Source organism: Molothrus aeneus, chromosome 7 (genome assembly GCF_037042795.1).
Source record: "Molothrus aeneus isolate 106 chromosome 7, BPBGC_Maene_1.0, whole genome shotgun sequence".
Lineage (NCBI taxonomy): Eukaryota > Metazoa > Chordata > Aves > Passeriformes > Icteridae > Molothrus > Molothrus aeneus.
The window spans coordinates 11,925,179-11,936,503 of record NC_089652.1 but is presented as its reverse complement, the minus strand read 5'-3'; the positions used below and the strand labels follow the sequence as shown (position 1 = coordinate 11,936,503).

At 36.8% G+C, this 11,325-nt stretch overlaps 2 protein-coding genes across 3 annotated transcripts in view; one reads left to right on the top strand and one right to left on the bottom strand.

The window, feature by feature from the left end:
* Positions 1-260: 260 nt before the first annotated feature.
* On the top strand, positions 261-5,581 carry KCTD18 (potassium channel tetramerization domain containing 18). The gene is given in 7 exon segments (XM_066553719.1): positions 261-438; positions 1,517-1,728; positions 2,628-2,819; positions 3,860-3,956; positions 4,301-4,354; positions 4,357-4,402; positions 5,125-5,581. Coding segments are annotated over 7 exon segments (948 nt in total). The 3' UTR covers positions 5,294-5,581.
* A 4,356-nt stretch (positions 5,582-9,937) lies between these two features.
* SPATS2L (spermatogenesis associated serine rich 2 like) overlaps positions 9,938-11,325 on the bottom strand; it is a 76,107-nt gene continuing 74,719 nt past the window's right edge. For both annotated transcript variants that reach the window (XM_066553749.1, XM_066553750.1), the window contains one exon: positions 9,938-11,281. In XM_066553749.1, coding sequence (XP_066409846.1) covers positions 10,886-11,281 — 396 coding nt within the window. In that variant the 3' untranslated portion in view covers positions 9,938-10,885. The remainder of the gene's footprint in view (positions 11,282-11,325) is intronic.

Sequence of the window (11,325 nt, the reverse complement as noted above, 5' to 3'; positions counted from 1 at the left end):
AACTCTGCTTGCCCATTTGTCTCGAAAGAGTAAGCTTTGTGTTTCCTAGCAAACTAAAACGCCAGAGATTGTTACACTAAAGGCGCAGAATATTTGGCTGTTCGCATTACTAGGTCTCTAGAACAGTTTTTAAAGTGGTATCCTGTTACAGATGTGCAGGAGCTGAGCTATTGCTTAGGTCTTGTATGTGATATGTTAAGTCTGTAGCCGACATTAGTTTGATTGCTATTTGTATCTGGTTTACGTTTGAATCGCTGGTAATGACATCACCATTGGCAAATGCAGTGGAAGAGGGCAAGGTTGAAGATGTCCAGGATATTCTATGACTGGATGTGTGAGGCTGTTTATACACAGCCAGGCGTGAGTCTCTGCACCGCTTAAAGGATTCCATGGCGCCCATGTTTAGTGGACGCTTTCCTCTGAAAGTGCATGAATCAGGTAAATACATTGAAGCTCTAAATATCACATTCTGATCATGGAGCTCTCTGGCAAATAAATGCTTTTAAATATATTTATGCATTTTTTAGTATATCTTTTCCCAGTTTGCTAAGCATCAGTTGGCTTCTAATTCCAGGTTGTAAAACAATTCTGCATGCATGACTTTATATGTACAGGTAGTTCATCTGAATTCCACAAGTCTATTTGTGCTTGCAAACACACACATTTGTACAGTGCCATGTCCCTGTCCAAACTGTGGCTTTGGAATGTACTTCTTCAGTAAGAAGACAAAAATAGATAAAACTGAAGTTGGCATTTATCTTGAGTCTGTCTGTGAACCCCTATAATCTCCAGAGGCATCTCATTCCCTCTGTTCATTACATAAAGAGATTTGGGTCTGATCTTTGTTTCAGACAGTAAAAATTGCATTTTTCACCACCATGGCTTGATATAAAAGTTTGAATAAAACTATTAATGGGTCAAATTTCAAACTTGTGACTTAGAAATCCGCCAAAGTAGATCCAGTTAAAAGAGACGATGGATGAAGAATAGTAATTCCTTGTTGCATACATAAAACTGTTTAAAATACCCAAAATGTTTAACATAAGGAGTTTGCATAACACAGCAGGACTTTGCTACCATCTTTCACAGTTGCAGTGAACAGCCTGTTGTACAGACCGTATGGTTTGGTTGGTCTTTGTGGGGTCCTCGAGCCCTGCAGGCAGAGGAGAGAAAAAGAAACACACACAGTATAACTTGAGCAATATCCAGGGAAGGTTTGACTAAATGTGTACTGGAACTGATGCTGATTTTAACTCTTTTAAATGGTCTAGAAGCAAAATTGAACAGATCCCTGCAACAGTGAGTAAAGAGTGATTTTACTGAAACTCCAAAGAAATGTTTACTGCACTAAGAATTTTATCTTCAAATAGCAAATATTCCAGGAAAATAAAATACCATTTAAAAAGAGGAAAGACAGTGTACTTATTCCTCCTCAGTAAAACCAGCACAGAAGTTTTGTACAAAAGGCTGTATTCAATGACTTGGTAAAGTATTTTAAATAACTTAATGTTTTCAGGAGCATGTCTAATTGGTCAAGATGGAAACCTGTTCAAATATCTTTTGGATTATCTTCATGGAGAAATTCAGATTCCTGAAGATGAAAAAGTTAGAACTGCACTGCAGGAGGAAGCAGATTATTTTGGAATCCCTTATCCATACAGTCTGTCTGATCATTTGGCTAATGAAATGGAAATACACTCTTCGAGGTCCCATATAGAGCTTAAAAAGGTCCTGACATTTCTTAAAATATTTGATGCTGAACTCTCCAACCCATGCCATTCTTTAGCATCAAATACTAAAACTATAGAATGTCCAAGTTAGGACTTCTTAGTGACTGCACTAAATCATGAGTAAATTCAGAGTTTTAGGTTAAGAAATCCTAGAGTTGATAATGCAGTCGGTATAATTAAGGACACCAGCTTTTACCATCATTGCAATAAAACAGCAGTTTAAATGTGAGTGTTGTACATGCAAGTCTGCTGTAGAACTTGTGTAGTAGGAAGGAAATTTAGTTTCCTATTTGGCTTCAAATCTTACTTGAAATTAGATTTGATCCCTTCAAGTTGTTTGGGATGGAGTTTCTTTTTCAGTTTTACAAATTATTCCTAAAACTTGTAAGACAAAATGTACTCTGACATTTCTTTAGAATGAGAAAGGAGAAAAGATAATTAGTGTATTATTTGAAATCCTAAGGTTTTAGAGTATTGTAACTTAAAAGCTAATTCTAATCATCTGGCAGGAAATTAACTCATACTACCAGCTCTGGCTGTGTTATTCCTGACAGTCATCTATGTTCTCTTAGCAAGTTGTCTCTGTATTTCACGTTCTCCCTTACTCATTTCCTTTTGAAAAGTGTAAAACAATTCCAGGCCTTTTCATTTCTCTGCATGTTAGGGAGCTGCCTTGCCTTTAACTGTTTCTGTTGCCTTTCTGAACCTCTTAGTTTCACACCATTCTCTGGTAACATCAGGTAAGAAATAACTGCAGACATTATCCTAGAAAAACTATATCCTTGATTTACTTAAAAGAACTCACTGGTACAGTTAAGAAAACTTAAATAGAAAAGCTTATTCAGCTAAAAATACTGCATTCTTATTAATATTCTATATGTTTTATATTTTTTCTAGGCTTTGTTGGATTTCTGTGATTCTTACAATTTAGTTTGCACCAAGCCAACAGTTTGGCTCCTGCACTGTCTCAACACTTCTGGAGCAAGCTGTGAAAGTAAAATTATTGGTGTGTATGCCACAAGAGCTGATGGGACTGACTCAATTAATAAGGCACTAGAAATGAAAATTCATGGTAAAAGCATGTACAAATGTAAGGTGACTGTCAAACATGAAAGCACTATGAAGTGAGAATAAATACATATTATAACTATGCCTAAATATTATCATATGTAGCATAATGCAGCATTATTGCACTATAAATCTGTGGAAGAAATCTTTCCAGCTCCCAAAGCAGCTGGATAATAGAATGGCCACATTAAACAAATAAACAAGATAAAAACTAAACTTGGGAGGTTAAGAATTTGAGAGAGTACACACAAGGTGATCAGCATGCAGTTGCTGTAAGTTCTTATTCTGCTTAATATTTTTAAAATACAATTAAAACAACAATTAAAAATTACTTTCTAATATTTAAACTAAATACAGTGAATAAATCCCCATACAGAAAAACTTCTAGAAATATTTGCAAAGTTGGTTGTGATTCATGCACTTCTTTTGTGCAGTCTTCTAAGATAGCTGAACACTGAAAACCAAAGATGAAAGGAAATGGCTTTAATTCTTTAAAGAACGTGTACAGCTGTACTACACTATTAATGGATTTACATGGCAGTAATTGGAAATTATTGGCAGACCTGTACTTACAACTGGAAGCAGTTGGTCTTTGTCACTCTCACAGCGCAGTGTCAGAAGTGTTACTGTGCATCTTTTGATTAAGATAGAGCTCTTGATGCTTCATCATCTTTATAATTAGGATGCATATCTTCCTAAATTTAGGCTGGGAACATTAATATTTATTCCAATGGTATTTGGCAACGTATGAGGTATCTGTTCTCCTACTGTATATTCTAGAAAAATAGGTTTTACATAATTAATTCTGTAATTATTCTTCTATGAACATCTATCCTTTCATGAATATCCAATTTTAGCAATAGGCATTCACAGGAGGATTAGAACCTCTTGTTTGAATAAAAAAAAATCAGAGTAACATTTTCCTTATGCTTTATAAAACATTTACTGCTAAGTCCTTATAGTTAGGATTTAGTAAAAAAAATTATATATTTCACCAATGGTACATTTCTATGGACTTAGCCAACTAATCACATAACTGTTACCTTTAAAATAATATTCCTAGAGAAGCTGGAAATAACATCCAATACATCTGGAGCTATTACTCAGTAGCTGAGCTGAAAAAGATGATGGATGCTTTTGATGCCTGCGAAGGGAGAGGTAGAGTAATAATTTTTGATTTCAGTATTACTACTTTTTAACATAAAAATAAGAAAAAATATTTGCCAACTAAGTATAATAAAAACCTCTGCATAAACTTTCATAACACTGTAAAATAGTTGTGCCTCTTTGGAGGGAAGAAAATGTTTTATGGGATGTTCCAGAGAGGGGACAGAAATTGACATGAATGAAGCACCATGCTGGCTGTCAGCAATGCTCATGTCAGCAGGTTGAGAGCTTAAATTCTGCATAATAAAATACACGTATTCATGTATTTAGTCAGGTGTAAATATGCATGGCTGTGTTCTCTCAGCTCATCAGTACAATGCTGCTATGAAATGCAGGTGTCAGCTGCTGCAGAGTGCCTCAGGAGCTGATTGAATGTCAGACTCTGGAAGAATGCCCCCGAGAGTCAGTTTGCACCATATGCCTCCAGTTTATCAAAGGTACACTGGTTTGCATAGGTGGTGTAAAATTAATTAACAAATACAGTACCATCTTTTTTTCCCCCCTCTATAATTTCAGGTTCCTTAAATATCTATGCATGTTGAGAGTTCTCTTTTTTTTTTTTTAATTTACATTTTTATAAAACGTCAAATAGTTCTTAATTGCACAACTGAACTCGCTAGAAAAAAATTATGGGCTTTTTTTAGGCTGGTGAGATTTCTCAGCAGCCTGGCAAGGAGTAACTTGAAAAGCCAGAGAGCAGTATTAGTTAAATGGACTGCTAAACCAGAAATTTAAATGAAAACTTTAAAATGTTAACTGATTTTCATAACTTGGAGATGTATTCTTTTAAAAGGCATTTCTAGAACTTCCTCTCTGCAGTTTTATGGTGATATTTGTGATTACACCTCCATTCTCCACATGTTACCTAAAAGCAGCATTTTGCTGGCACAGTCACCTGAGCCAGCCTACAGCCACTTCAGTGCTCCAGTTTTTAATGTGTCATCTAAGAGAGGCAGAATAGATTGATGGTTCTAGTCACAGAAAGGCAGCCCTGATTGTAGTGATGAACTGTTGGGAGCACTAATTTATGCTTCTTACAGTAGCATTTAAATCTATTTGTGAAAGGCTGTTGCAGATGGTCTGTTTTGTAATAATGTTATAAAAATAACAATTTACATATATGGTTCATTTTTTAAAATTGAAGTTCTTTGTTTTACAGATGATTAATTGACTGTACTGAAGTAGAAAGCTGTTTACCATGTAAAGTAGGCCTCCAGCCAATTAAATTCTCAGGTCCCTCAACAAGTACCCCCATAAAAGTCAAGAACTCATCTTCATTAAAGATAGCTGCTTGCAATGCTTCACATTCTGCAGCAATTCTTATATGACCCCACAGTGAAAGTCTGATGCTGCACAAAGAAGTTCCTCAAACCACTCCACAACATGCACACCAGTGCCCAGCAAGTCCCTGGCTCCCTGAGGAAGGCAGAGTGCTGGCAATGGGCCACTGAGCCAAATGCCATTCCAGCTGCAGGGAGAAAGAAGCCTGTGAACAACCATGCAGTGAAGGTGAAAAGGACTCTGCTTTTCTTGAGACACCATCTCAGCCACCACCTTCTACATCCAGTAAAACAAGTGAACAGGACTGTGCTGAAATTCCTGCAGTGCTAAACAAGAAAGAACCAGCTGTATTAGCAGAAAGTAATACCCTTAAGAATGATAAAGGGGGTAATGTTTGACTCAGTCTGATAGACTGGACAGCTCTACATTATATGGTTGAAGAAGAGGTCATTATCTCATGTGATCCTTTATTCAAGATGAGGTAGAAAATTGTGCTGAAAAAGATAATGAAAAGCACAGGAAGAAATTGTTTTAAGAGCAGTGAAATGTGTTTTCTGCTTTATTTCTAGATATTTTTAGCTGTTGGTAAGGGAGGAAGAAAAATGGATTAAAAAATCACTCAAGCACATGCAGCTTAACTTTCCAGTAACTCTCATTTGTATTTCATTGCGCCGTCCTGTGAAGTGCGTATTTGCACAGCATAAAAGAAAACCTCTTTATCAATTTTAACTACAGTGAACCTCAGTTTGTACCTTTAAAGGGGGGAAGGGGGAAGAAAGGGGGAAGAAAAGTCAGTAGCTTTTATCAGATAGAAGTTTGCCACAAGTGTACAACATATGCGTGCTGCAGAGAGCACCAGAAGTTGAATGCACTTTCTGGCACTTCTGGTGAGGGTAAATCACCATTTTTGCTCTTAATAGCAATGCAAGGGATCACCTGTGCTTGTACACTGAAAGAAAATTCAGAAACACAGGAAGGGAAGAAGTGTGCTGTATCAGTAACAAGGCTGCTCTCTTCGGAGAGACACCCATTTACAGACACAAACAATACTATGGTGTGATCTGCCACTGGGGCGAGGCTGGTGCAGCTGTGGCATTTTGTGTCACACTGCTAGGGGATGGCTTTTCTGGGGCTGCAGGGTCTGAGTTACACCTGGCCTTCCATGTCCTTCTGCAGGTCCTTTCAGATCAGGAGGGCACGACCTCAACTTGTGTGCAGCAAAGCACAGAAGTTGAGGTCAAAGTGCCGTGTTTAAAGAAAAAGCCTCTCTCCTTCCCCCCGTGCAGGCTGGAGGAGACATTCTTGTAGCAGGGCAAATGTTGAATAATGATACTGAAACAAAGAGCTGCTGTATGTTTCTATCAGCAGAGGAAAGGCAAGTTTGGATCGTTGATTTTCAAGAGCCCTTTTAGCTGTTTAAATCAGTGAACAAAACCTGGCTTTGTTCTGTACCCTTGCTAAGAGTTGGGTGCCGTTTTTTTTTTTTTTTTTTGCTGTTTTTATGACTACTTTTGCTTCTCCAGCACAGTAAATACAGCTGTCTTTAAGAACATTGCCAAAAAGCAAGTTCTTAAAATTCCTGAGACTATTACAATTACAGAAGGGTTCTTTAAATGTTTTATTTGCTAGAACATTTAAAGCCATCACATTTTCAGGTTTTGCTTCCAACCATAAGGACTTGAAACATAATTTGCACAAGTAAAAACCCCCAAATTTTTCTGTATTAACATGAGACATTTTGCCATAAACAGTAGTGACTATAAAGGTGTAGAGCACTATAATTTTCTGCTATTGGTGTGTATATGGAAGACCAGCTGACCTTTAGATTATTTAAGCTAGTGTTTTTTCTTTAAAAATAAACCCGAAGATCAACAATCCCAAGGCTCTTCCTATCTCAACAAAAAAAGTTTCACTGAACAAAGGACAAAGCAGAAATTATGGAAGGATACTAACATAATGTACTCTAGTATTCTTTGATCATTTGAGACTAAATTTGTAAAATTTATTTTTCATAATAATCTGACTGAAAAGCAGTTTTTAATACTTCTTTGTGATTTCTACTTCACTATTTATTCAATATCTGAGCACTTTACCATGCACCTTAAAATATTTTTACAAGGCTGTCTAAAGCTGATTTCTTTCAACTTTTGAATTTAGAAAGCTTCTATAAACATGGAATCAGAGAATTTAATTTAAGTAATAAAAGGCATACAAGAAAAAGCATTGAGGACATTTCTACAGGACTTTGAGTTTGTACTACCTCAGTGTTTACTTAATTATTTTGGTAGTATTTTTCAAGTAACATTTGTGCCATTTGCATTACAGCAGCATTAATGAGTCTTCTCTTTGTCGTGGACATACTAGCTTGTGGTTAAATGAATAAAAACCAACCCCCTTGAATTTTAGTAGATGAAATGAGAAAGTGGCTGTGGTGAACAAGGTAAAGAAAGAAGGACTTGATTTTATTTATTTTCGATTGGATGGGGTGCTAACAAGGCCTTTTAGCTTATCTAAGTAGGCACTTCCAGCATGTTTTTTATATAATAGAATCTTGTTCACTTTTGATTAACTGCTAAGAGTGATATTGAAGCATTTTATGATAGATGGATAGCATTAACTTTCATGGTGACTGGAACTAGATGCACTGCCAAGTGGTGTGACAATGGTTTACTTTAAATCTTTGTGAAATTATAAATCATTATAGCAGAGATCATGTTAAAAAATAAGTGTTCAGCAAATTATTCCAATTCCAGAATAATTAGGTTTTCTTTAAAGGAGACATTTTCAAGCACATTAAGGTGCTGGATTTTTTATCTTTTCTTTTTTCCCAAACATGGTTAACTAATGTAAGTTTTCCAAAGAGCTTGACTGCATTAAGTTACCTTCACTTTTTAGTTTTCCAGCTGTGTATGTAGATCTTTATTTTGCTGAGTTCTGTCCTTACACTGAATTTAATCTTACACAAAAGATAAATAGATTCAACCTGCTTTAAAATACTGCCTCTTTAAGATGTGTTTCCATTTCTGGAAGAGCACTAAGTGCAGTGGGAATTCCATGTTTGTGTTCGAGTGAGGCCAAACAGCTGTATTTGCTCTGCTAATTGAGGGGACTTTATATGAAAGAGGACTGGCCTGGCAGGGAAGCCTTGTCCTGTCATAAATTCCTTTACTGCCCCTTAAAACAAGTCCCTTAAAAGGAGAATTGCAGGTAGTTGTCTCTGCAATGAGAAGATAAAAACAGTTTTGTTGAAGATGGGCCCAAGAGCTTTTGGCTACTTGTAACTACCATGAAATTGGCAGATATAATTCCAAGTACACAGAAACCCATGAAATGAAAGATGAAGATTCTGACACAGTTCCAGAGCACAGTCACAAAATATGGTTAAAATGTGCATTGGAATAACCTTCTCAAACCAGTGCAGACACTAGACAAAACTTGGTGTGCTAAAACTGCAGCATTCCCACAAGCAGCCCTCTCTACAGCCTTACCAAACCCACACACAGCTCTTTAACAAAAAAGATGTCTTTATATCATCAGAGAAAAGAGAAATGCCATCTCTCACCTGTTAGTCCTGGATCTGTCTGTACTGAGCCTCCAGTACATCAAAGCTTGGCTGGTACTGAAGAGCACAAGATGGTCCTGTTGTGCTGAGTTATGACTTATGTTACAGATTTTATTTATTTATCTGCAGAAGGTCACTTGTGAGAAACTGACTTAAGGAATAAAGTAACTTTCAATAATGCAATAATCAAGTGTAGAAGCTATAAGGAAGGAATAAATGTTGTTACAGGTAAGTTAGATTTTCTTTTTCTTTAGGAAGGATTACAAGAAGAGACACATTTCACAACTTAGATATAGATAAGAAGTTCCTGTGTAATATCTGCATAAAATTTATAAATAAATCTCTTACAGTGTGGTTACAGTGAAACTGTAAGGCAGCAGATAAATTTTGAAAAGCTACCTATCTGATGGGTATGCACAACAGAGATTCTGGAATTTCAGTTCCACCTACTCCAAAACATTCAGCTTAAAAGTGTAATAGGTAATTAACTAGGATAATAGCAGTGCTTGCAGGGCTAAGAAAACCAATGTCTACCTACACATTTGTTTTTCTTTCACCACTCTTGCAGATGACAATGAGTTACTGGCCTTTTAAAATCAGGTTTTACCAATATTCACACGTGGGACACTGTATATGCATATAAATAAAAAGAAAAATATGGGAATGCACTTCACTCTTCCCTTGGAGATTATTTTCCAAAGGCCCCAGAGGGGAATAATCCAGTCAGTACTAAGGAAGTGTACAGTCAGAGAACAGAAATTAGGCAGAGGAAATTGTAAAAAGCAATAGTGAACAATCACCTAGGTGTAAACTTTTAAAGCTACTGAAGTGTCCTCCTGCTCTTACTGACCTTTAACACCTTTCTGATTCTGACACTTAGGCCAACAGGTCACTTGACGCCAGCTTTGGATTCTGACACCTTACAATGTTAAACAGTAACTTCCTGTAAAATGTGCTCAGCATGGAGGTGGTTCTCATGGCAAGGCTGTGGCATTAGAATCAAGCTAGAAGCAAAAGCCTAGTCCAGTCCAAACTCAGCTGAAAGCCTCCCATTGATACCACTTCCACTATGCAAATACAATTTGAGTAAGAGCACAGGTTAGGCACTGCAAAGCAGCAAACACCAGAGTATTTTAGAAAGAAGATTTTAATTATTTGGAAGAAACAGGTTTTCTGAAATACAGAATCAGAACATAAAGACTAAGTAATTTATTAGTCATAGCTCTTGTTATGGACAGATGGTTCCTACAGCAAAAATATAGAAAAATAATTTGAATTCAAGTCTAGAAGACCTGCAACTTTTCATATGCAAAAAATAAATCCAACTAGTCATAGAAAAGTGGCTGATAAGGATGGAGAACAGGGCTGTGCATCTGAATAGCCATTACTATATACATTCCAAACTTAAATGAGCATATTTCCTCAGCCTCATAAAAATAGTTTGTCATGAAAAATACCAATATGTAATACATTTAATACAATTTATACTTGAATTTAAAGATCTCAGATTATGGAATAATAAGCTAAAATCAAATGAACTGCTTTTTCAACTCTTCTTGTATAGAACAATACTCTCTGTGTATACAGTGTGCATGCATGTACATGTATACACGCACAGAAAGAAAGAAGTGTATAGAGATTTGCTGAAAAATTCTACAAGATTATTTGATTTCATTGCAGACCATAGCATACAGACTTCCTGGGATCCTTCTAACACAGGCTGTTCTATGAAATAATAAGGTTGACTGGTATAACCACATATCTACAACAGGTTTTTGCTATTATGAATTTAATTACCAATTTATCTTTCCAATCTAGATTTCATTTTTCTAAGAAGTAAATGCTGCTTTGGTAAGATTCCGTACAGTCATGACAAAATAAATGCGAACATATTGGGGAAAGCCTTGAAAGTATGATTTAATTTTGATAATTAGTAGTAATAAAGATACCAACAAGTTTTAAGCAGCAAAAGATTTAAAAGACTATGTTCTGACTTATTTTCTTCACCAACAAGCTTTCCGAGCAACAAACTAAAATGAAGAGATTGAATTTCTCTGCCTGCCATCACTGTGACATTTTAAGCCACCAAAGTCACAGCTGGCACTGAAAGAACAGTGGCATCAGCAGAGACCTCCATCCTTGCAGGACATAAATTGCATTGTGACGCCCTGCCAGCGCTCCCTTGGAAAGGCCTGTGCTCTGCGGTGTCCGGTGTGTGGTGCTTCCGTCGGGACTTCTCCGAATGCGTCGGATTCTCTGTGGTCCTTGCAGTTGTAGACTGCTCTTGATTTTTCAGAGCTCCTTTATTTTTAGATCGAAAGCTGTTATGCTGCTGTCTTCTGTGTTCAGGCCTGGAACCACTCTTGGCATTTTGATCTGCCTCATTACTGGCACCTTGTGACTTATGAGATCCATTGAGCCGCATGTTTTGGTGCTGTGGGTTGAATCTCCGTCTCTGGCTAGAAGGCCCATTCTACCCAGAAAGAAATCAGATAACTGTTAGGTTGTCTGAATCCT